At 51.3% G+C, this 26456-nt stretch overlaps 1 protein-coding gene across 1 annotated transcript in view; it reads left to right on the forward strand.

Moving 5' to 3' along the window:
* SIRT5 (sirtuin 5) overlaps positions 1–26456 on the forward strand; it is a 64883-nt gene that overhangs the window by 21132 nt on the left and 17295 nt on the right. Inside the window, 5 exon segments of the mRNA XM_029590681.1 lie at positions 2934–3008; positions 3010–3160; positions 3353–3440; positions 6813–6866; positions 14671–14794. Of these exon segments, the coding sequence (XP_029446541.1) occupies positions 2934–3008; positions 3010–3160; positions 3353–3440; positions 6813–6866; positions 14671–14794 (492 nt within the window).

Here is a 26456-nt window from a genome sequence, read left to right on the forward strand (position 1 = left end):
CCACAAATGTATGTTTGACGACTCACAAGTTAGCAAGGGTTCCCTGCTGCAGCATCCTTATAAGGGTATTTACGTCAGCATGTAAGTTCTATCCTGATTGGCTGTGTGTCTGTCTGTTCAGCCATTGGTGCGGGCATTTCACGCCAAAAGTACAGCGTTTAAAGTACCGGGTAGTGGACAGCTTCAGCGCGCTTCTATCTAAATTTTCGCTGATACTGACACAGGTATGTTTTCAATAAGTATTTATATTGGGTTTGATAATGTGTATGTAAGCTGTGGATTGTTTGCCTTGATCTTCCATATTTTGGTTTTTCTGGTTGTCACACGTTTTTGTATTTCAGATCGTTGTTGTTAAAATTATCCCCCCCGAAGCAGCCGGACTGGTGAAACACGGGGTCCCGTGTTGGGGACTTTGCTGCACTGTCCTGTGTTTGAATTAAGAAGAGTTGCCAAAATAAAAGTATAATTTCCTCCTTTTTGAAATCCTGACCAGAAAAAGAACTTATAAATACGTGTTTAAACCATCTAAAACTTGGAATTTGCCCTCAAAATGGACCAAGAGCTTCATTTGCCAGCAAGACTTATGCTGGTGAAGGCTGACCATAAGCATGTTATGACTCATGGTGGGGGAGGATCGGGCTTGTTCACATATCTACTGACGTGTGGGGGAGAGGGGGGGGGCAGGGCGGCCTTACCACGTGCACAGCGGCTTCCTCTTTCTTCCACTGCAGGCCGGGAAAATTGTGGGTGGAAGTGGTTTGCTTTGTTGCAGTTTGTTTTCTTGGTAAGGGGCAAGGTTAGAGTGACCGAGCACAGGTCAGTTCTCACATAAGGGCTGTGCGAGGCCAGATGGCGTCGGTGGTTTCATGTGGCAGGGAATGGCAGTGGCTGCAGCAGCGGGCGGGAGCTTGGCCTGCCTTTCCTTACTGCCGCTCCAACCTCTCCTCGACCTGTGTGGACTCAAGCTGGGTAAGGGAGAGGATTGGGTGGTTGATGCGTCTACTGACGTGTTGGGGAGAAGGCACAAGTTGTGAGCTGAGAAAGTGGCTTGCGGTAGAGTGGGGCTCTGGTGCTCTGGGAGTTTTTTCCCCTTTTTTTTTGCAGGGAGTGGATTTTCTGGTACGGAAAACACAGGCTTTGGCATTTGGGTAGTGATGGGGAGCTGGGGCAGAGAGATTGCTTTGCTTCTTGTGGGGTTTCATGAAACACTCATCACGCACATGCTGGGATTTTCTCTCCGTGCAAACGACTGCTGACAATAGAGGGCAAAGGAATGTTTTGGCTTAATGTGATTTAGCTTTTTCTTAACCTCTTTTGTTGATTGGGAAATTCATTTGTTAAAGATGATGGAACTACCTAAATGGTTGTACAGTATGTAATTATTACCTATCTGGTTACAGAAGAGATTTAATGATGTATCAAATATTGAGGAAGTATTTGAGGGAAATATAAAACATGGTTGTCTCTTCATACTCTAATGAAATCTAGAGCTCAAGGAGGTTTGTCGTGCTCAAATTGGCAGGACTACAATTTGGCTTGCCTTCTGAGACATGGGAAAGATTAGTTGTATGAAACTGATCACTGCTCTCCCTATAATTATTTACAAGAATGGATCTACCCATTTTTAAATAACATTCTGCAAGTGCAGACAAGTAAGTTACTTGTGAAATGTAAGAACAATCTTTTAATATCATCTTAAAGGAAGGCCTGGCTTGTGTTGTGTAAGAAGAAACTTATCATAATGTCTCATGCCCTATCTCTCTCATTATGTGGGGAATTCCCATTTCCCTACAGGGTTGAAAAATAAGGCTTTCCAAAAATGGAGAGACCAAAGGGCTAGATTCCATGAAACAAGTTCTTTATTGAAGGCACTAATGTAATTTTTCAAGACCTGCAAGAGAAACGGGGTCTAGAGAAAATAGATTTTTATGCATATCTACAGGTCAGGCACTACATAAACTCCGTAAGTTAGGGTAATTCCTCATTTTATGCAACGAAAGATATCAAGCAAATTCTTTATTGTGAGTGAGCAAAAGAAGGATCATGTGCTGCCCTAAACAAGGTAATCCAGAGCATTAAAAATATAATAGAGGTTTTAATTAGTAAGTGGAAATTGCATGCAGATAAACCTCTAACAAGATCAGAGGCACAACTTGTAGTACAGAATATTAAAAATATTTTGGAAAATATAGCATGTCCGTCTCATAGCTACACGTTTGTAAACTGTATGTGCATGCCAGGTACTTGGGCTTTTTCTGCTAAATTAATTGACTCAGATACATGTATTGAATGCCATCAAGGGAGCGGGGTCATATCACTGTTTCGGGAGATGCAATAAGATATGTACTTTCTGGTCAGAGGTTTTAGCCTTTCTGAGTAAAGTACTACAAAGCAGCATTCCTCAACAACCATAGGTTCATTAGGCCTATTTGATGAAAACGTGGACGCTACGGACAAATCAGCGATGTATTAGGAAATCATTCATCTTTGTCATACCGACAATTTTGGCTTGTTGGATCATATCAGACCAGCCATATAGCATGTAGTGGAGGCTGCAAACGTTTAATATTTGAATATTTAAATTTAAAAACAAGTCCAAGAAACATTTGGACATCTTCATGAGCATTTGGAAAGATTACTTGTCTCCGTCAAGCAGAGTGAGAAGCCTGGTTTTCAGTTCTTAGATCTGCATGGGAGGTTTCCCGTTGCTGTTAAAGAACCATCTGTTTCTGGACTTAGACTATTCTCCAAAGGATGTTGGGAGTCTTTTAGTTCCATGGGCAATACGTGGAGGGGTTAAGAGGGGATTTTGTTGTATAATTATTTTTGCAGTGTACTGTCTGTGGTTGTTTTTATCTATGTAGAAAACTGAATGAATAAATGTTTCAAAAAAAAAAAAATCAGCTCCTCACCTAATGAATATGTTTTTCCAGCACTTGGCAACCCCGGAGGCGTTTGCACGGAACCCGTCCCGCGTGTGGGAGTTCTATCACTACCGGCGGGAGGTCGATACTGAGCAAGAGTCCTAACCCTGCGCACATTGCCATTGCAGAATGCGAGGCCAGGCTGAGCAAGCAGGGCCGCCATGTAGTGGTCATCACCCAGAACATTGATGAGCTGCACAGACGGGCCGGCTCCAGGAACCTGCTGGAAATCCACGGTGAGGCACGTTGCAGCCGGCGCCTGCTGCCTACGCCCCTGCTGAAGTGCTTTGCTGAGCTTCCTCTCCTTATTTCCCTCCCCCCCCCCCCCCCCCCCCCCCCCAAGCTCCTGCACTACTTGACTCGCATACAGCCCACCCCTGGCCCAGTCTCTGGGATGATGTAGTGTGACCGAGCTCATTCATTTTCAGGTAGCTTGTTCAGAACCCTGTGCACCAACTGTGGTAACGTGGCAGAGAATTACAAGAGTCCCATCTGCCCAGCTCTAGCAGGGAAAGGGTAAGGTGTTTTTGTTTTGTCTTTTGTTCTGCTAAAATAACTTTTGACTTGGGAACCGAAAGAGCAGTAGGTTTGTTGTATTTCTCCAATGCATGAAGGTTCATCAGGTAATAAGTCCTGTTTCTTTTTGCCTAGATAAAATACTTGATTACTATAAGTGATCCACAGGTCTTCTTGTTCTATATGTGAACTGGTTTTAAAAATAATCTTATTCTTCCTTCCAAATGGTATAAAGCAATGTTCCCTGTACGTACCCGGATCAGTCCAGACTTTCTGGGTTATGCCTCCCTTCCAGCAGATGGAATCAGAGAAAAAAAAGGCTGAAAGGCACCCCCTGATAACCCAGTTTGCCACCTGCGATTCCTCAGTATTTCTCTGACTCCAGCAGATGAAGGATGGCATAACCTGCAGTCCTGATCTTCCAAATTTCTTGATTCTTACTTATTCGATAGGGTTTTTACACCCTGGTGGGCAAATGACTAGATCAACTGTTTTGTGAGTAAAAAAAAAAAGAAACATACCAAGTGAGCCTGCTTGTTTCCCGGGTCTCCAGAAGGGGTGGATTTTCTACCCAGCTGATTTTTTATTCGCGGCTGCACTTACCATGCCACGGGGATCCCAGTGCTCAGCCTATGGGGGAGCCAGCAGCGTGGCTCTCCCGCGACAGCTTGTGCTCGCACTGTATCCCCAGGGGAGAAGGCCCTTCACATTTGCCTCTGGAAGGCAAAAAGATTATCTCTCCCGCGGCCGCGAGGGATTGGCAGAAGTTGGCCGGATCGCTCTCAATGGCTGTCCCCGAGAAGCGCAGGAACGGCAGCCATTTTAGGTGCCTCACTCCCCGATGCTGCTGCACATGACTCCGGGGGAGGGGATTTTCCTCCGCCTCCTAACTTAAGCCCTGAAAGGCTTCTTGTTCTGGTATGCGAGCCTGTACCGCCTCCTACTCCCCCTCCTTCTCCTCCTCCTACTGTGCCTGCCTTAGAGACTGCACTCTTTTTCATCACAATTTGTTCTGTTACATAAGGCTTATATGGAGGCAGAGGCTGACTTGCTTTGGCAAGAACCTTCTCCAGCAAAGGTACCCAGGCCCGCAGACAGTCAGGAGGCGCTCAGGGCCCGGATACCCCGACCAGCCCGTGATGCAGGGATGGCGCCACCTCCTTTGCCTGACCCCGCACCCCAAGAGCCTCATGCTGTGGACCCAGGCGATGACGTGGATAATGCCGCCCTGGTTGAGGGGGATGATCCACGGGTGCTCTGGTTGTTTAGAAGGGATGAGCTGGATCCTCTGATACCACATGTGCTCACTGAACTCCATATTCCAGCCCCGCAGTCAGTGGCAGATCCTTCCCCGGGGGATCCTGTGTTGTCCGGTCTTCGCGCTCCTCCTAGAACTATTCCTTTTCACCCAAGCCTTTTCAGCTCATGACTCAGGAATGGGACACCCCAGAAGCCACTCTACAAGTTAGTAGGGCCATGGAGAAGCTTTACATGCTCCCGGATGAGTTCTTGGAACTCCTTAAGGTTCCTAAAGTGGATGCGGCCGTCTTGGCCGTCGCTAAGTGCATCACGATTCCAGTAACAGGAGGCGCTGCCCTCAAGGATCTCCAGGACAGAAAGCTCAAGGTTCTTCTTAAGCGGATATTTGAGGTGTCGGCACTGGGCGTTAGGGCGGCCGTCTGCAGTAGTCTCATGCAGAGAGCCACCCTTAGATGGATACAGCAGTTGCTTACGGCTCAGGAACTGTCTCCGGAAGAGGCGGAACAGGTGGACCAGATGGAAGCAGCGGTCGCTGCTTCCATCTGGTCCACCTGTTCCGCTAATCTCCTTATTGGATTGGGTGCTAGTCTAGTGTGTCTAAACTGCACGTAAATCTGTGCGCTAGGCTGGGCGCCCTTTATTGCACCAGCCCTTCTGAGGCTACTTTGGTTTACCTGTGCAGTGTGTGAGAAGATATACAAAAAAGAGGACCTGGACCAGTTCTACCATAATCAATAGCCACTTGAGATCCCCTGGGGCTCTTTAGTGATCATGTGACAGCTTTTATTTTATTTTTTGAAATGGATGCATTTTTTACTAATTTTAGAATAATTTGGGGTCTCAAATTACAGTCCCCTTAAGGCCGAGTTTCATGATGCATTCGGTGAATATTCATGTAATGTATTTCCATGTGGTGGATCTGTTTCATGCAAATAGATCTGATGAATGTTGACTGCAGAAAGCCAGACCCCTGGGTAAAGGACTGCACGATAACCATTTCTCGAAAGGCTGCCAGCCCTTGTCTAAATAAAGGGGCGCAGCATGGATTTTCCCCTTCAACATGTGGAAGTGCATTGGCGTCATTCAATGTGCCCTGGGGACCATGTGACGGCCCATACTCTTCCTTTTAAATGACTTGTGTGATTATACCAGATAGTGAGACATTGAGGAGCTCTCTTGCTTTCACAATCATGATTTTCCAGGTTGCGAGTATTTGGGGGGGGGGGGGGGGGGTGTATTAATGCTAGCATGTGGTCAAGACAGCATTATACCGACACAGTCAAGTCCTAATGAGGCAGTAAGTACGTGGTATGAGCATACTTCTCGGATGTGTACTTGAAGTACCAGTGATTTAACAACGATATGCAGGCCTCGATTTAGACCCAGGCAACATTGGCAGCTGCCTCCAGTGCCAAGTTTTTATAGGTGCTGGAGGGTTGCCAGCACTGCCGAAGCCTGAATCCACATCTTCTGCCACGCCACTGTCTTGTCTTTTCTCTGGCGGCATGGGCTCTGGTTAGTGCAAGGAAGACAAAAATCAGCGCAGGGGCTTCAGGAGCATCCCTCGCGCCGATGGACCCTGAGGCACCTCCACCCCCCTTGCTCAGGTTTCCCTGGTAACCGGAAGCCCGTGCAGGGGCACCACAGGCTCTGTCAGTGCGAGAGGTGCTGCCGTGGCCCCTGTGTTGATTTTGTTCGTCTTCTGTTGCTGCTGCAGCCCAAACTTCAAGGTGAGGAGGGGAAGGAGAGAGAGGGATGCCCTGAGAAGAGGATTTGGGCAGTAGGGATTGTACACTCCACTGCCCCCCCATTCTCCCCCTCCCACCTGCAGGGATGATAATTCTCCCTCCTCCATTGCATATGGGCATATGCCCCCTTAATCCGGCCCTGTCTGTATGGGGGGGGGGGGGGGGGTTTCAAACTGAATTTCAGGACAAAGTCTGCAGCTACCCTTTACCCAGGTTTCAAAGTGAAGCTACTCCGGTACAAAGCACATGGGGGCATTTCCACCTGTCAGTTCTCCCCAAACCAAAGTTCTGAAGTTCTTTATTCATATCATATTGTATTTATTTATTTATTTGTTTGTTTATTTATTTTTACATTGATCATCAGCGCTCCAGAGCCTGAGTTAGAGGATGCCACTATTCCTGTTGAACAGCTTCCTCGGTAAGTGATCACATTTGCTAAGACTGGTGCATGTGGTATTTATTAACAAGGCACCAGCCAAAAAAAATATATATATATTTGCCAGAGTTGTTCACCCTGAAATGATAGAATGGGGTAGGTGGGAAATGCAACCAATGTTTTCTGTGATTATACGATAGTGCCACAAATTGCTATGTAAGCAGGTAAGTTGATATCCAGCAGACTCGCATGTACCAGAAAGACCTGCTTTCTTTACTAAAGTCGTCTTTCCACCTCGATCTCTCCCCCCTCCATTCTCCCTCATTTCTTCTCCCCACCCTCCAGTAGCTTCCCTTATCTCCCTGATCTTGGCTTCTGCTCCTCTGAGCCAAATTTTTTCCTTCCCACCTGCCCCCCCCTCCCTCAGCTCCCTTTGCTCTTTGTCACTTCTCACCCCCTGTGCTTGTTCTCGCCACCTCTCTGCCTTCTCTCTGTTACCCAGCTGGAGCCACAGCATGAACGGGAGGCAGGAAGTAGTTCCTGCAGGTGCTGCTGCTCCTGCCTTCTCCCGCGGCCTATTTGGTTGCGAGCTGACAGGAACAGTAGTAATGTCTGAGAGAAGCACTTCCTGTCTGATGACTGCCACAGCCCAATGGTCCTGGCTCTCCATCAGCAGATCGCTTGCTAGTAGGAAATTTCCAGTCGCCGTAGAATTTTCCCGCCCTAAATTTAGTAACAGTTTGTGTGGTATTATCATCTATGGGCAGGTTCCCCATCTATTTGCAGCTGACTGAAGCTCTTGCTTGTGTGTGTATACAGGTGTCTTGCATTATAATACGGTAATGTTTTAGCAAGCATGAAGATGCAAGTGTCCACACGTGTTGTGTTCCCCTTGTGCCATAACTGAACTTTAGTTCCCTGTACGTACCAGGATCAGTCCAGACGGTGGGTTATGTCCCCCGTCCAGCAGATGGAGTCAGATCAGAGCTCGAGAGTGTCACCTCATCTACCAGCGCACCCTCTGCTGGAGCTCAGTATCTTTCTGACTCCAGCAGATGCGAGTTGGGGAATTCAGTGCTTCCCCAGTGTGACAGGTTTTTGGTTTATTTTCGTTCTATCAACAGTTCTTCCTGTCATTTTGTTGGTTCTTTAACAATTTGGATCAAGTTTGAAAAAAAAAAAAAAAAAGTAGTTTAATTTCTGAGGAGGCGTGCTTTCCTCTGCTCTGCCTCCTTCTGCGCTTTCCTCTCTATACGTCGGGGTAAGTGTGGTGTTTTTTCTGTATTATTTTTTTATCTTTTCAGCTGTTTGCTTTTTCGGTCGGCTTTGCCAGCCACTGGGCACTTCGGTCCCGCGGCCCGGCAAGATTTCTCGCGGGCCTGGGCGCGCCGGCAGGGGATTTCCCGCCGGCGCAGGTGGACTCCTAGTCGGGTAGAGAGAGGCCTTTTGGCCCCCCCGTGGTGCGATTTTGTTTTCGGCCCCCCCCCCCCCGAGGTATTGCTTTTTCGCCGGCACGGCTATGCCGCGATTCTCACGTTGTGAGTCCTGCGGAGACCCGGGGTCTCGCTTTTCGCGGGAGGGACTCTGCCCTCGATGCCTTCCCGATGGGGACGGTGAGGCACACACTTCGGGGGCGTTTCCGACGCCATCCTCGCCCCAGCCCGGGAAGCGTGGGCCGGCCACCTCTTCGCCAAGGGCGGGAAGGGCGGCCATTTTAGATGAGGTTCCGTGCGCTGCCATTTCGCCAGAGGATGAGGACGCAGTTAAGGGGCCCCCTCGCCTACACCGATGCCCCGAAGAAGGACGGCCTGCTCAGCTGCATCAGGGGGACCCGGCTGCTGCTGCTGCGCCTCCCGGTCTGCCGTTTTTTTTCTCCGGATTTTATTTTAAAAATGCACACTGCATATTTGCAGGGCCTGGCAGATCCGGGAGGTGCTTCAGCTGGTCCTACGGCGCCCAAGGTTCCTAAGCTTGCGCTCGCCCCTCCAGGGTCCCTGCCTCCGGCTGGGGCAGTTCCCGGGACCTCGGCCTTGCCATCTCAGCCACGGCTGGTAGGAGCGGCTTCCCCGTCGGGGTTTGACCCCTCGGATCCCTCGGACCCTTCACTCCCGGAGGGACAGACGGAGGGCGACGATCCTCGCGCCTTGCGAATTTTTCATAAGGAAGAGCTGGAGGATCTCCTTCGGCAGACCCTGCAGGAGCTGGATCTGGATCCCCCACCGGACCCCCCCGGCACCGGTGGCTCCGGCGATCGCGACGTCATCAAAGAAGGGGGACCCAGTGCTGGCCGCTCTCAGACCTCGGGCAAAGGCTTTCCCAGTACATGGAGTCTTTCCTGCAGCTCCTCACAGGGGAATGGGACGTCCCGGAGGCGTCGTTGAAGGTTTCCCGGGCCATGGAAAAATTATATCCCTTGCCGGAGGATTTCTTGGATTTCATTCGCTTTCCGAAAGTGGACTCGGCGGTCTCAGCGGTGACGAAAAGGACGACGATTCCCGTCACGGGCGGAACGGCCCTACGGGACACGCAAGACCGCAAGCTGGAGACGTTTCTCAAGAGGGTGTTTGAAGTTTCGGCCTTGGGTATGCGGGCCGTCATGTGTACTTCTTTGACTCAGAGGGCTAGCCTTCTCTGGGTCCAGCGGCTCTTGACGTCCCAGCAGTTGCCTCCGGAGGAAGCCGCCCAGGCTGACAGCCTGGAGTCTGCTGTTGCTTACGGGGCGGATGCCCTGTATGATCTGTTCCGGGTACTGGCTCGATCCATGGTTTCAGTGGTGGCGGCTCGGAGACTCCTCTGGCTGCGTAATTGGTCTGCGGACGCCTCGTCCAAATCGAGCCTGGGATCCCTCCCCTTTAGGGGAAAGTTCCTATTTGGAAATGATCTCGATGAAATCATCAAGTCGCTGGGGGAGAACTCGGTACATCGCCTGCCGGAAGACAGACAGCGTCCTTACCGGGCGTTTGCTTCTACTAGAACCAGGGCTAGAGCACAGCGGCGTTACAGGTCGTACCGACAGCCTGGTTCTCGCGCAGCTCCCAGTAGATCACAGCCTTGGTCCCGTTCCTTTCGCGGGCGGCGTCCCGCGAGAGAGGCCTCGGGACAGGGGAATACCTCCACCAAGCCTTCCCAATGATGCCAGAACGACCCACTCCTCCAGTCCGCCCATCGGGGGCAGGCTCACGGCATTCTTCGAGGAGTGGGTAAGGATAACCTCAGACCAGTGGGTGCTGGACACCATACAACACGGTTACGCCTTGGAGTTTGTCCGTCCTCCAAGAGACAGGTTCGTCTTCTCTCCCTGCGGCTCCGATCTCAAGCGGATGGCGGTTCAACAGACGTTGGACCGGCTCCAGGACATCGAGGCTATTGTTCCCGTTCCCTCCGCCGAGGTGGGCTCGGGCCATTATTCCATCTACTTCGTAGTTCCCAAAAAGGACGATTCGTTCAGACCCATACTGGACTTAAAGGAAGTAAACCGCTCACTACGGGTCAGTCGGTTCCGCATGGAGACGTTGCGGTCGGTAATTGCAGCAGTCCACCAGGGGGAGTTCCTGGCTTCCCTGGATCTGACAGAGGCGTATCTACACATCCCTATACGTCCGGACCACAGACGATATCTCCGCTTCAAAGTTCTGGATCAGCATTTTCAATTCCGGGCTCTACCCTTCGGTCTCGCGACGGCTCCACGAACTTTCACCAAGATCATGGTGGTAGTGGCGGCGGCCCTTCGACGGGAGGGGATATTAGTACATCCCTACCTGGACGACTGGCTGGTGCGGGCAAAGTCTTTCTCGCATGGACAGGCTTCGGTGTCCAGGGTTTTGGAGATGCTCCGCTCTCTCGGCTGGGTGGTGAATCTGGCCAAGAGTTCCCTAGTTCCCTCCCAGCGCTTGGATTTTCTGGGGGCGACCTTCGACACGCAACAGGGCATGGTCTTCCTACGGGCGGACAAGGCCCTCTCCTTGAGGGAGCACATCGGACACTTCGCGTCTTTGACGGAACCCACCGCTTGGAATTATCTACAGCTTCTGGGAGTGATGGCATCCACCATAGACATGGTTCCGTGGGCATTTGCACACCTACGCCCGCTTCAGGCGTCCCTGCTCTCTCGTTGGAAACCGGTGTCACAGGAGTATCAAGTGATTCTGCCTCTTCCTCAGTCGGCTCGCGACAGCCTAGAGTGGTGGCTGGTCCCGGCTCACCTGGCTCGCGGCGTTTCTCTGGAAGTTCCATCTCGGGTGGTGGTGACCACTGACGCCAGCCTCATGGGGTGGGGCGCCGTCTGCGAGCGCAGCGCCATACAGGGGACATGGTCTCCGGTGGAGGCGACGTGGCCGATCAATCGTCTGGAGACCAGGGCAGTGCGCCTCGCGCTGCAACGTTTCCTTCCCCTGCTTCGGAACCGGGAGGTACGGATTCTCTCGGACAACGCGACTACTGTGGCTTACATCAATCGTCAAGGAGGAACGAGGAGCGCTCAGGTTTCAGCCGAAACCACGCCCCTGATGGCATGGGCGGAACTTCACCTGGTTCGGCTCGCGGCCTCTCACATTGCCGGCGTGGACAACATTCAGGCAGATTACCTGAGTCGGCAAAGGCTGGATCCCGGCGAGTGGTCTCTCTCCGACGAGGAGATGGCTCTCCTGGTTCGTCGCTGGGGAACCCCTCGCCTGGACTTGATGGCGACCGCGCTCAACGCCAAGGCCCCGCGCTTCTTCAGTCGCAGAAGGGAGCGGGGGACAGAGGGGGTGGACGCTCTCGCTCTGCCGTGGCCAGAAGGTCAGCTGCTCTATGTTTTTCCTCCCTGGCCTTTGGTGGGGAAAATACTTCGCAGAATAGAGAATCACAGCGGTCCCGTGATTCTCGTGGCGCCGGAGTGGCCACGTCGGCCGTGGTTTGCAGACCTGCTGCACATGTCGGTGGACGGGCCGATCCGGCTGAGTCATCTTCCCCGGCTCCTGCAACAGGGACCGGTATTTTTCGAGCAGGCGGCACTCTTTTGTCTTGCGGCCTGGCTTTTGAACGGCGCCGCCTCCGCCGCAGAGGCTATCCAGAAGCGGTAATCTCCACGATGCTCAGGGCACGCAAGCCTTCCACTTCCGTTGCCTACGTTCGCGTATGGAAGGTTTTCGAGTCTTGGTGTATCGACCATGGAGCCCGGCCCACGGAGGCGACGGTCCCACTGATCCTTCAATTCTTGCAGGACGGGCTGGATAAGGGACTGGCGTATAATTCTCTCCGAGTGCAAGTCGCGGCTCTGAATGTCCTGGTACAGACAACAGTCTCTCTGCCTCTCCAGCCGGATATCGCACGTTTCCTGAAGGGGGTTCGACATTTACGGCCACCGGTCAGGGATCCCTGTCCGTCGTGGAGTCTCAACCTGGTTCTTCGAGCTCTGGCGGGCGCGCCTTTCGAGCCTCTACATGGCGCTTCACTGAAGGCCCTCACTATGCAGACCGTTTTTTCTGGTAGCGATCTGATCTGCCCGCCGCATTTCGGAACTGCAGGCACTCTCCTGCAGAGATCCTTACCTCCGCATTTCGGAAGCGGGGATCTCGCTTCGTACGGTACCATCTTTCCTTCCGAAGGTGGTTTCTTCCTTCCACATGAATCAGACGGTGGAGCTCCCGGCGTTCTCTCCCGCGTTCGAAGTCTCTTCGTCATTTGGACGTCAAGCGGGTGCTTCTCCACTACCTAGAGGTTACCAATGACTTCCGGGTTTCCGATCACCTGTTTGTGCTCTGGTCGGGACCTAAAAAGGGCTCCGCCGCGTCGAAGACGACCATCGCCCGCTGGATCAAGGATGCCATTTCGGCGTCTTACATTGGGTCCGGTCGGGATCCGCCTAGGGGCGTCAGGGCTCATTCTACACGCTCTCAAGCTGCGTCTTGGGCGGAGTCTCGTGCGGTCTCTCCACAGGAGATCTGCCGGGCGGCGACGTGGAAGTCACTGCATACCTTCGCTAGGCATTATCGGCTACACCTGCCGCCTTCGGCTTCTGAGCACTTTGGCGATCAGGTTATCCGAGCAGGGCTCTCAGGGGCCCACCCGGTTTAGGGAAGCTTTGGTACATCCCACCGTCTGGACTGATCCTGGTACGTACAGGGAAAAGAAAATTATTCCTTACCTGCTAATTTTCGTTCCTGTAGTACCATGGATCAGTCCAGACGCCCACCACTTTGGGACTGGGAGCCTCTGCTCGGCCTTGTATCTGTAGCTGTCTCTTCTATATTCTTGCTATGGGGGTTGGTACAGCTCCTCACAAGTTTGACTGTTACGACCTAGTTCTGGGTCGTCCCTGTTCCTGTTCTTGGTGGTTTATTACGCCAGGTTGTGTGATCCAAATTGTTTTATGTTTCTTGCTCGTTTTTGGGCTTTGTTATTCATGATACTGAGCTCCAGCAGAGGGTGCGCTGGTAGATGAGGTGACACTCTCGAGCTCTGATCTGACTCCATCTGCTGGACGGGGGACATAACCCACCGTCTGGACTGATCCATGGTACTACAGGAACGAAAATTAGCAGGTAAGGAATAATTTTCTTATGTGGGATATACGGACTAAAAAATAAATACAGACACGAGAACATGGCAAGGGTATTGAGGACCTGCTTCTGTTTTTGGTTATGGCCAGATTACCCTCACCCAGACCTAAATTCTGGAAGATCACCGACAGGGTAAAGTGTGTGTCAGACACCAATGGTAAATCTTATGGGGTGTTTTTTTTTTCCCATTGTACATTGTAATATTTAAAGAATTTGCACTCTTTCCAAAAATTATGTTCTCAGATTTTGCACTGGTTAGTAGAGATGTGAATCGGAACCGGAATCTGATCGTTCCGGTCCCGATCCAAATCTTAAAATCTTTATCGCCCAGCCCGATTTGAGTTCTGATTATCGGCTGCGCCCGATCCGATAATCAAATCACCCTCCCAAACCCCCAAAAAAGGTTTTAAAATTACCTGATGGTCCAGCGGGAGCGCGGGGAGCGATCTCCCGCTCTCAGGCCATCGGCTGCGTTAATAAAAATGGCGCCGATGGTCCTTTGCCCTTACCATGTGACAGGGCAAAGGTAGCGCCGGCGCCATTTTGAATATTGGCAATACGGCCCGAGTGCAAGAGATCGATCCCGGACCCCCAGGGACTTTTGGCCAGCTTGGGGGGGGCCTCCTGACCCCCACAAGACTTGCCAAAAGTCCAGTGGGGGTCCTGAAGCGACCTCCTGCACGCGGGCCGTATTGCCAATATTCAAAATGGCGCCGGCGCTACCTTTGCCCTGTCACATGGTAAGGGCAAAGGGCCATCGGCGCCATTTTTATTAACGCAGCCGATGGCCCGAGAGCGGGAGATCGTGCCGGAACCCCCCCACTGGACCACCAGGTAATTTAAAACATTTTGGGGGGGTTCGGGAGGGTGGGGGATTTGTTTTAAAGGGTCGGGGTGGGTTTTAGGGTTGTTTTGGTATGCCGGTTTTCCCGCCCTCCCCCTTCCCGATTTACGATTTTTCACGATAAATCGGGGGAATTTCTATTGTATTGCGACTCTAACGATTTTTGACGATTTAAAAAATATCTGACGACTTTTTTAAATCGTCAAAAAACAATTCACATCCCTACTGGTTAGTGGTAATCATGACCCCCTGAACCACTCCATGTCTGAGCACTGCCCTTTCCTCCTGGCACCTTTGGGGACTATTGGCTACATTGTCCCTTAGATTGGCCCCCTCTATCCCATGCTCTGTTGTAATGGAGCTTTCTGGAAAATAACCACATCTGAGCTTCTCCTGAAGGAAGATGGGGAGAGGGTCATCCTTCCACTCTGGAGATTTTTTTTTTGTTTTTTTTGTGCAGCTGTGAAGAGCAGAACTGCACCGGCCTCCTCCGCCCGAATGTCGTGTGGTTTGGAGAGACTCTGGATTCTAATGTCCTCACCGAAATTGAGAAGGAGCTTGACCTCTGTGACCTGTGCTTGGTGGTGAGTGATCTTTTGGCTTTGCAGGTGTTCTCTTGCTGCCCTCTTCTTAGGCAATCTGATAAACTAGAATGAATACCATGGAGGAAACAGAGCCAGGGTGGGATAAGTAAAATTTAGTTGAAATCAGTAGAGCAGCTGGGTTGAGGGGGGGAGGGGGAACCTTTTCATTATGCTGACGAATGGTTTAGTATGTAACATTGTTGGGTATGTGCATGGTTCTCCTTCCCTCTTATTGGGTGATTTTTCCAGCCAGTATCACTTGCAGATTTCTAAGCTAGTTCTCCTTTTCCTCTGTCATTTCAGACTTTACATCTTTTGCTTAAGGTTTCGCTGCCATGTGTGTGTTTCTTAACTAAACTTAAAAAAAAAAAAAAATAATAATAATTTGCAGTTGCTTCATGTCTTCTGGTGAGTGAATTCTCCTCACCTGGTTCATATCATCCTCCTTCCTTTAGAAGCTTCTTTCAGTAGAAATTCTCCCTGTTCCACATAATGGTGCGTCTCTTCTCTGTTTAGCTGAAAGCCCCTTCTCCTGCAAAAGTAAGATCCCACTTTCTCACTTTTCTGCACTGGCTCTCAGTTTTGTCAGTAATTAATCACAGATGAGTCACCTTTCTCTTACCTGTGTTTTTGTTTTTTTTCTGGCTTCATATATTACTTATATACGGGCCGATACAGTAAAGTCCGCGGGAGAGCAGGCGAACGCCCGCTCTCCCGGCGCGTGCACAGGCCACTCTCCTGTGCGTACGATTCTGTATTTAAATGAGGCCCGGCGGTAAAAACAGGCAAAAGGAGGCGCTAGGGACACTAGCGCGTCCCTAGCGCCTCCTTTTGGACCGGAGCGGTGGCTGTCAGCGGGTTTGACAGCCGACGCTCAATTTTGCCGGCGTCGGTTCTCGAGCCCGCTGACAGCCACGGGCTTGGAAACCGGATGCCGGCAAAATTGAGCGTCCGGTTTTCGACTCGACAGCCACGGGCCAACTTTAAAAAGTTTTTGGTTTTTTTTGTTACTTTTTTTACCCTTCGAGACCTCCGACTTAATATCGCCATGATATTAAGTCGGAGGGTGCACAGAAAAGCAGTTTTTACTGCTTTTCTGTGCACTTTCCTGGTGCCCGAAGAAATTAGCACCTACCTTTGGGTAGGCGCTAATTTCTGAAAGCAAAATGTGCGGCTTAGCTGCACATTTTGTTTTCTGAATCGCGCGGGAATAACTAATAGGGCCATCAACATGCATTTGCATGTTGAGGGCGCTATTAGGTTCGGGGTATTGGACGTGCATTTTCAGCCCCTTAGTGAATAAGGGGTAACGCTAGCGCATTGAAAATGCGTGTCCAATGGCGGGTTAACAGTGAGCTCCGTCGTTGTGAAATATGGGTTCATTAAAAAAAAAAATATGTTTGCATAGTCTATTCCAGCGGTTCTCAACCGGTGCGTCGCGACACACCAGTGTGTCGCCAAGCACCGGCAGGTGTGTCGCGTGGCTCCCGGTCCCTCCCGCTGCTCGTTCTTCCCTGCTGCCGTTGCCGCCGGGCTATCAGCACGTTCAAGCCCAGCGGGAACGGCAGCGGTGCAAAAAAAAAAAAAAATCTGTGGCATCCGCGGCTGCCCTTTTCTTCTTCCCGCGCCTGCATTCCCCCCCCCGGACCAGGAAGTGATACGCGGTGCGCGGGAAGAAGAAAGGCCGTGCCGCGTGATGAAGTAGCAGCGGCCGCTGCAGCATCGGCCCCCAAGCTATTGCAGCAGACGGTAATCGGGAGAGGAGAGAGCAGCAGGAGCCTCCCGCGATCGATGGAATTCTTCCTTATTGGCCTGCGGGGGCTGGAGGAGGAGGAGCAGCTACCGTTGGGGGGGGGGGGGGAGGGAGAGAGAGAGGAAGTGAGTGACAGAAAGAGAGAGAAGCAGCCAGCCAGCCTGTGTGTGAGAGAATGTGTGTGATTGAGAGCCTGTGTGTAAGTGAGAGAATGTATTTGATCGAGAGTATGTGTGTGATTGAGAGAAACTGGTCAGAGAGCTGATGTATGTGTATATGTGAGAGACAATGAAAGTGACTGCTCAAGGAGATGACTGATGTGTATGTGAGACAGTCAGGGATGTGTGTTTGTGTGTGTGTGAGAGAGAGAGAGAGAGAGAAAAAGCATGGAAGTGAGAAATCTGGGTATGTGAGAGAGCATGGGAGTGGGAAGCCTGTGTGTGTGCATGTATATGAGAGAGACTGGTTGGTAAGGTGACGGTGTGACTGGTGTGTATGTGAATGTGAGAGAGAGAATGTGATTCAGGGAATGAGAAGCCTGTGCACGTGGAGAGCGAGCATGGAAATGAGAGAGAGAGACTGGTGTGTGTGTATGTGTGTGTAACAGAGAAAGTGATTATGGGAATGAGAAGCCTGTGCATGTGAAGAGAGTGAGCATGGGAGTGAGAACCTGGGTGTGTGTGAGACACAGCATGGGAGGGAGAAGCCTGTGTATGTAAGACAGAACATGGAAGTGGGAAGCCTGTGTATGTGTGTGTATGCATGCATGAGAGAGATCAGGTGACGGGTGTGTGTGTATGTGTATGTGGGAATAAGAAGCCTGTGCATGTGAAGAGTGAGCATGGGAGTGTGTGAGATACAGCACGGGAGTGAGAAGCCTGTATATCTGAAAGAGAACATGGGAGTGGGAAGCCTGTGTGTGTGTATGCATGAGAGAGATCAGGTGACGGGTGTGTGTGTATGTGTGAGAGAGAGAAAGTGATTATGGGAATGAAAAGCCTGTGCAGGTGAAGAGTGGGCATGGGAGTGAGAAACCTGTGTGTGTGTGAGACACAGCATGGGAGTGAGAAGCCTGTATATCTGAAAGAGAACATGAGAGTGGGAAGCCTATGTGTGTGTGTATATGCATGAGAGAGATCAAGTGACTGGTGTGTGTTTGTGTGCATGTGAGAGAGAGAAAGAAAGTGATTATGGGAATAAGAAGCCTGTGCATGTGAAGAGTGAGCATGGGAGTGTGTGAGATACAGCACGGGAGTGAGAAGCCTGTATATCTGAAAGAGAACATGGGAGTGGGAAGCCTGTGTGTGTGTATGCATGAGAGAGATCAGGTGACTGGTGTGTGTGTATGTGTGAGAGAAAGAAAGTGATTATGGGAATGAGAAGCCTGTGCATGTGGAGAGAACAAGCATGGGAGTGAGAGACTGGTGAGTGTATGTGAGAAAGAGAAAGTGATTATGAGAGTGAGAAGCCCATATATGTAAGTGGAACACGGGAGTGGGAAGCCTGTGTGTGTGTGTATGGCATGAGAGAAACTGTTCAGGAAGGTGACTGGTGTGTTTGTCAAAGACTGGGAGATGATTGGTGTGTGAGAGACAGAAACTGGTCATGGGGGCATGACTGGTATGGTGTGTGTGTGTGAGAGACATGGGCCCTAAGGAAGAGGACCATGAGTATAGAGCTTAGCCACTACTGCTGCTTCTGGTGTGTGCTACAGCCTGCATGGAAGAGGAGTAGGACAGCTGCTGGAGGGGGTAAGTAAAGGTGGCTTTTTAAGTTTATTTTTCTTGATTGACTGCCATTTTAATTATTTAATATTATATGATGTGTCTGCTTTTTTTGAAATATTTTATTGGTGTTTGGAGAATTTTTAATAGTTTTTATGAGTTTTTAATTGTTGGATGTTATTCTGTTCATAGTTGTTGTGAAACATTTATTCTGCTTATTAGTATAGTTTTACAATTATTTCTGTGTGGGGATCTATAGCTGCTTGTTAGTTCTGTTTTCCTAATAAGAGGTGTATTGGTTTTTAGGGCCTGATTTTAATATTTATAGTGTTGCCTTTTCATAGATAGGGTTGCTCCTGTTTGAGTGTATTCCATAATACAGGTGTAACTGTGTGTGGATTAGTTTATGTGCATTACTACAGATCCTGGGAGTATGTTAGGTCGGTTCTGTGTCTGTTACAGAGATATTTTACTAGCATGTAAGTGTTTTATCAGTCTTATTTGTTGCGTTTTCTCAAGAGGACATGCATTGGTGGTAAACTGCTGTCTTTTCATAAGTAGGGCTATTGAGCCTGAAAGTAGAAGGAGTTTGAGTTGCTGTTACTGAGATGACACCAGAACCAGAATATCTTTTTTGTAGATGAGTTGAATGGGGAATGTCATAATTCTGCTTTACATCCATTATTGTGGATCAGGGGGGTTCCCGTGGATGCAAACTGTACATTTACATCTAGCCCTGTGACGATCATGGGTCAGTGTGTCACGCATGTGAGAACCATCTGTCAGGTGTGTCCCGACAGAAAAAAGGTTGAGAACCACTGGTCTATTCCATGTGTGTTAACTTTCTCATTTTTAAGACCAAGAGAGAGCAAATCATGGCATGTGCCTGGATTTTGAGCACTTCTCAATGTTTGTCCCAATAAAAAATAAGCTCACCTTGTCTAAATGAGGTCATTTTCAGTGTGTAGATGCCATGTCCTCCCCGCATGCCATCCCCTGATATTCCCCCCACCACCGCTGATTAGTCCACTGGCAAGCAAGTTACAAACGTTTCTGGCAGATGGATGGATTTAGTATTTTGCAGCTTGGAGTTTAAAAGTGCCAAAAATGTGCAGCAGCAGATTGCTTCCATCCCTTTAAGCTTGCGGTTCAGCGTGGCCTCTGTCGAGGGTGTGGTCAGGGCTGAATTTAAGGTTTTGGTGCCCGTAGGCAGAGTGTCTTGGCAGCACCCCTTTTGATGCTGGCCTGGCAAATGGCCCTAAAGCAAGCAGAAGCAGGCTCCTCTTTGGCCTGCATATTTGGTGCCTTCAAAATTTGGTGCCCTAGGCAGTTGCCTGTCTTGCCTTTTCCTAAATCCAAGCCTGGGTTTGGTGCCATGCTACTTGCAACTACCAAGTGCTTGCCTCCATTTTGAAATCCTCTGCCCCTTGGGCCCACTTCCTTATTGTTCCCCAGATCAGTCCAAATGCATGGGTTTTTCTCCCCTACCAGCAGATGGAGACCGGGAAGAAAAGCTTTAATGAGCTTGTGGTACTTATATCAGTGTGCCCCTGCAGTCCCTTGGTATTCTCTGTCTTCAGCAGATGGTAGAGGTGCTAAACATGCCATCAGATTTTTAAGTTGAAGTTGTGCCCCCAGGGCTATTAGGACCTGTGTAAGGGACATACTCCTGGTAGAGTAAGGGTGAGCAGAGGGGTGGTGACCTTTCATTTTTGCTGTAGCCCTTTTTCAGGAGGTTCCTGACAGCCAGTGGGGTTCTTCCCTCCCTCCACTGGATGGCCTGGAGCTTGGCAGAAGTCCCCTGGCAAGGAAGTGACCTTTTTCTTCATGTTCTTTATTTGGGGAAGGGCACATCACCCATGGAGGTGAAAGGCAATATGAAGCAGCAGTCCCGTGTGGCTGCCAGGGGCTATCACGGACTCACAAGAATCACCAGCAGTGACCATTTTAGAGGAGTCCCTCAGTGATGCTGCGGAATAAGGGGCTTCAGATCTGACTTCTTTGTTTCCAGGAGGGGGACTCTTTGTGGTCTTTCCAGCCTAAAGTGGAGATCCAGCTGATCTGTTTGATTCAGAGGAGGATGGGGAAGCCGCTCTCAGCTGTTTTTGTGCTGCTAGTGCATTAGACCTTTTTGAAAAGGCAGGAACTTGTCTGGGAGATTGGGTAGAAAGAGACTTTCCTTAAAGGCTGTCTACCCTCCATCCCGACCAGCCGCAAACACCTTGAATCCGGATCTGGACTTGGTGTCTGTTTCAGATGGCTCTGGAAGGGGGATCTGGCTGAGAACCCTCTGGGAGAGAGCAAGATTCCTGTGGCCGAGGGTGATGACCCTGAAATGGTGAGGCCTTTCAGGAATGAAGAGTGGCCAGTAATGTCAGGCAGGTCCTGGCAGAGCCAGGAAAAGGCAATCTAAAGTGGAATCAGGACATGAGGATAAGGACCCTGTATTGGAGGGACTGAGGGGCCCCACAAGGACTTTTCCTTTCCACTTTGGTGGTGAAGGAGTGGAACACTCCAGAAACAGGCCTGAAGGTAGGAAGGGCAATGGTTATATCCTTTGCCAGAAGATCCTCTAGAGCTGTTTGCGTCTCAAGGTGGATGTTTGCAGTGACAAGGAAGAATGCTATCCCAGTTGAAAGAGTTGGGGGTGTTGAAAAATCCTCAGGATCATAAGATGGAGCTTTTGTCTTAAGTAGTTTGAGATGTCAGCCCTGGTGCTGAGAGCTGCAATGTATAGCAGTTTTGTGGCTGGGGGGGCCTTGCACTGAGTTGCCAACTTCCCAGTCCTGGAACTGTAGGATTCCGTGTTAGAAAAGGAGGCAGAGCATCCAGAGTCCTGCTTAGCAATCTTTGGGGATGCCTTGTGCAACTTGGTTACTGGGCTTGATGGTCTGACCCAGTATGGCAAATCTTATATTCTTATGTTGGAGAATCTCACAGATTTGTTAGTTTGGGGCTGCACTGGTCACTCTTTGACTCCTTGTTGACTCACTAACGCAACATAGCCTGAATCTCCTTTTCCATTGTCCCGCTCATATGCATGGGGATTCAGCAGGACTATTGTCTCCTCTTCTATTCCAGGATAATCTGAATTCTGGCTATTTCTAAGTGTGTCTTATTCGGCTTGACAAGAAAATGTCCGCAAATTGCTTTAGTAAATATTTTAGTTGGGCGTTCTGTCTCTAGACTTTGTCCAAGTACTGCATTAGCCTTCATTTTTCTATTGGAAACAGTAGGCTCTATCCCAGCCTTATTCTTTGTTGGGATCACAAGGCATGTCCTTCTTAAGAACATAAGATATGCCATGCTGAGTCAGACCAAAGCTCCACTGAGCCCATCATCCTGTCTCTGACAGAGGCCAATCTGGGTCACAAGTACCCTACAGAACCCAAAGAGTAGATTCATTCCTCCTTGTTCACTCCCAGGGATAAATATGGCTTTCTCACATCTGTCTTGCTAATGGTTTATGGAATTTTCCTCCAGGATCTTGTCCAGACCCCTTTTATACCCAGCTACGCTAGATGCCTTGACCATGTCCTATGACGACAGACTCCACAGCTTGATTGTGTGTAGAGTGAAAAAAAATGCTTTCTCAGATTTGTTTTAAATCTGCTACCTGTCAGCTTCATGGATTGTCACTTAGTCTTAGTACTATTTGAAAGGGTAAATAAGTATTCCATATTTACTTGTTTTACCCCCACTCATGATTTTATAATCCTCTGTCAAATCTTCTCAGGTGACTCTTCTCCAAGCTGAAGAGCCCTAACTTGTTTAATCTTTCTTCATAAGGAAGCCATTCCATTACACAATACTTGAGGTGTGGTCACACCATGGATTGATACAGATGTATTAGCAAATTCTCAGTTGTATTCTTCATTCCTTTCCGAATTATTCCTAACTTTTTATGTATTTACAATTTTGACTGCCACAGCACACTGACCTGAGGATTTCAATGTGTTGCCCACAGTGACTCCAAGATCCTTTTCCAGCGTGGTGACTCCTAACGTGGAACCCAGTATTGTGTACCTATAATTTGGATTTTTTCCTTATATACTTGTCTACCATAAATTTAATCTACCATTTAGATGCTCATTCCCTGTACGTACCTGGATCAGTCCAGACAGTGGGTTATGTCCCCAATCCAGCAGATGGAGTCAGCACAAGCTTTGAGGGGGCGTATCCATATATACTACTACCCCCTCTGCAGGAGTTCAGTATCTTCTGACTCCAGCAGATGCGAGTAGGGGAATCAGACTTCCCCTCCTTTTTCTTCACTTTCTTGCTTGATTATGGCTTGTTGTTGTCTTTTTCTGTGGATCAAGTTTGTATCAAGTTTGTATTAAGTTTAAAAAAAAAAAAAAAAAAGTAAGGCAGAGTTCTTTCAACTCCTGGGGAGTGGCTTATCTTCCTTGTCTCTTCTCTGCGGCCTTGCTGTTTATTTCTCGTTGCAGCCAGGGGTAAGTTTGTTTTTCCTTTGTAGTTTTTTCCTTCACAGCTCAGCCCCCGGTGCCCGCGAAAGCCGGTGGAGCCGGCCTCTTCGCTCTTTACTCCCTCACCCGCGGCCATTTTACAGCTCCTCATGGGCTGCTGAGCCATTTAGGGAAAGATGTCTGGGGCGGGTTGTGTGGCCAGGAAGGCCCCCCCGCGGCACCCTCCTCTATTTTCAGACAGCGGGCAGTGCGGGCCGACCGGGCCCCCCCCGCAGTGGCGCCTTTGTGCGCGTGGCCCCCCCCCGTGGCTTTTTCTTTTCTCCTGCAGCGATCCCGATGCCGCGGCCGTCCCGCTGTGCGGCCTGCGGAGACCCGGGGTCCCGGATTTCCCGGGAGGGCATCTGTGCACGATGCCTTCCCGGGGGGGAAGGTACCTCACAGTCCCTGACTGATTTCTCTTTTTTGCCCGGGCGGTGCGGGCCGGCCACTCCGCCATTTTTGGCGGGAACGGCGGCCATTTTACATTCTGAGCGCCCTGAGGCGCAGGCCACGAGGGGGAACGGATCCCTGGAGGCCACGAGGGAGAACGGATCCCTGGAGGACTCTACCAGCGGGGGTGTTCCCCCGATTTTGGTGCAGGAACCAAGCACCCAGAGCCAGGGAGCAGGAACCACGCCGCCCCCGAAGCGCACCCGAGCAGGCCGGGGTTCTCTCCGGAGTTTATCCTGCTCATGCATACCGCTTATCTGCAGGGGCTGGAAGCACCTGTGGGACCCCCCCCCCCTCCTAAGATCCCTCGGATGTCGCCCTCGACGCCGGCCCCCCCCGACCCTCCGGGAGTGGGGGCCTCCCGCCTTCCTACCCGGGTCCGATCCACGCCCGCGGCAGTGGGGGCGGTGCCAGACCCAGCGGGACATGGACTTGACCTCCCGGACGGGGGACAAGGGGACGGCACATAGGAGGGGGATGATCCGCGTACCCTACGCCTCTTCCAGAGGGAAGAGCTGGACGACCTCATCCCGCAGATCATCCAAGAATTAGATTTGGATCCGCCACCAGACCCGCCTGCCCCAGTAGCTCCCGCTGTCATCACTTCTTCAAGGAAGGGAGATCCTGTCCTGGCGGCACTCCGGCCGAGGGCTCGGGCTTTTCCCATTCATGACTCGTTTTTACAACTTCTCACCAGGGAATGGGACACCCCGGAGGCCTTCCTGAAGAGCAGCCGGGCTATGGAAAAGCTGTACCCGCTCCCCGAAGATTTTCTGGACCTCATCAAGGTCCCAAAGGTGGACTCCGCAGTGTCGGCGGTCACGAAGAGGACGACTATCCCAGTGACGGGAGGTGCGGCATTGCGGGACACACAGGATCGTAAGTTGGAAGTTTTCCTTAAGCGGGTTTTCGAGGTCTCCGCTCTGGGTATGCGGGCGGTGATGTGCAGTTCGCTTGCCCAGCGGGCTAGTCTCCTTTGGGTGCAACAACTCCTCACGTCTCAGAACCTGCCGTCCGATGAGGCTGCCCAGGCAGATCGGCTAGAAGCCGCAGTGGCGTATGGGGCGGACGCCTCGTACGACCTTTTTCGGGTCCTCACAAGATCCATGGTTTCGGTAGTGGCAGCACGACGACTACTGTGGCTACGCAATTGGGCGTCTGATACGTCCTCTAAGTCCAGTCTGGGCTCTCTTCCCTTCAGGGGCAAGTTCCTCTTCGGGGAGGATTTGGACCAGATCATCAAGTCCCTGGGGGAGAACGCTGTTCATCGGCTGCCGGAGGATAGGTTTCGACCATCCAGAGCGTTTTCTTCTTCTCGGACCAGAGCCAGAGCGCAACGGCGCTACAGGGGCTACAGACAGACGGGCTCCCGGCCATCCGCCCCCAGGTCTCAGCCCTGGTTGCGCGCCTTCCGCGGGCATCGGCCCGCACGCACTACTCCCGGAACCGGGAACCCCTATACCAAGTCTTCACAATGATGCCAGTCTCGCCCACTCCCCTGTCCCCAGGATTGGGGACCGACTAACGTATTTCTAAGCGGAGTGGGCACGGATCACCTCGGACCAGTGGGTCCTGGATACCATAAAACACGGCTACGCATTGGAATTTGTCCGCCCCCCGCAGGGAAGGTTCATCTTTTCCCCCTGTGGCTCGGACCTCAAGAGAGGAGCGGTGCAGCTGACTCTGGACAGACTCCGGGAGATAGGCGCTACTGCGACCGTGCCCTTCGGAGAGGTGGGCTCGGGCCACTATTCCATCTATTTCGTCGTACCAAAGAAGGACGGTTCCTTCCGGCCTATCCTAGTCCTCAAGGAAGTCAACAAATCCCTTCGAGTCGTTCGGTTCCACATGGAAACGCTCCGGTCAGTGATTGCGGCGGTGCATCGGGGGGAGTTCCTCGCCTCCCTGGACTTAACGGAGGCCTACCTGCACATTCCCATCCGCCCGGACCACCACAGTTTCCTTCGTTTCAAAATTCTGGACCAGCATTTTCAGTTCACGGCTCTCGCGTTTGGATTGGCGCCGGCGCTGCACACCTTCACCAAGATCATGGTAGTTGTGGCGGCAGCTCTCCGGAAGGAGGGCATCCTGGTTCATCCTTATCTGGACGATTGGCGCCTCCGGGCGAAGTCATTCGATCATGGACGCTCAGCGGTGACTCGAGTAGTACGGTTTCTACATTCCCTGGGATGGGTAGTGAACTTCTCCAAGAGCTCCCTCATGCCCTCGCAACGCTTGGGTTTTTTTTGGGGGCAACTTTCGACACCCTACTGGGCAAAGTTTTTCTGCGCCAGGACAAAGCTCAATCCTTGCGGGATCACACACGACGGTTCTCTGCGTTACCAGAGCCCACCTCCTGGGACTACCTGCAACTCCTGGGAGTGATGGGGTCCACCATCGACCTTGTACCTTGGGCTTTCGCGCACCTCAGGACCTTACAGTGGGCGCTCTTCTCCCGTTGGAAACCAGTATTGCAGGACTATCAGATGATTCTCCCGCTCCCACAGAATGCCAGGGACAGTCTGGGCTGGTGGTTGGATCCGCCGAACCTGGCCCGTGGCATGTCCCTCGATCTGCCAAATTGGGTGGTGGTGACCACCTATGCCAGTCTAGCAGGCTGGGGTGCAGTCTGCGATTGAAGCGCCACGCAGGGGACGTGGTCCACGGTGGAGGCGAAGTGGTCAATCAACCGTCTGGAAACCAGAGCGGTCCGGCTAGCTCTGCGACATTTCCTCCCGCTTCTTCGGAACCGAGAAGTCAGAATCCTATCGGACAACGCTACCACCGTGGTCTACATCAACCGACAAGGAGGCACGCGCAGCCCGCAGGTCGCGCTCGAGGCGGCGCTGCTGATGCAATGGGCGGAGCGTCATCTCGTCCGGCTAGCGGCCTCGCACGTCGCCGGTGTGGACAATGTCCAGGCGGACTTCCTCAGTCGTCAACTGCTGGACCCGGAGAGTGGTCTCTCTCCGACAAAGCAATGCAACTTCTCGTCCATCGGTGGGGGGCCCCCCACTTGGATCTGATGGCGTCCGCTCTCAATGCCAAGGCTCCACGCTTCTTCAGTCGCCGGAGAGAGCGCGGAGGGAGTGGATGCCCTGGTCCTCCCGTGGCCGCCATATCTTTCTTTTCCACCATGGCCCCTGGTGGGCAGGATGCTCCGCAGAATAGAAAGCCATCAGGGGACCGTGGTTTTCGTCACCCCAGAATGGCCCAGGCGACCCTGGTTTGCGGACCTGCTGCAGCTGGTGATCGACGGGCCAATC

This window comes from Rhinatrema bivittatum, chromosome 2 (genome assembly GCF_901001135.1).
Source record: "Rhinatrema bivittatum chromosome 2, aRhiBiv1.1, whole genome shotgun sequence".
NCBI lineage: Eukaryota > Metazoa > Chordata > Amphibia > Gymnophiona > Rhinatrematidae > Rhinatrema > Rhinatrema bivittatum.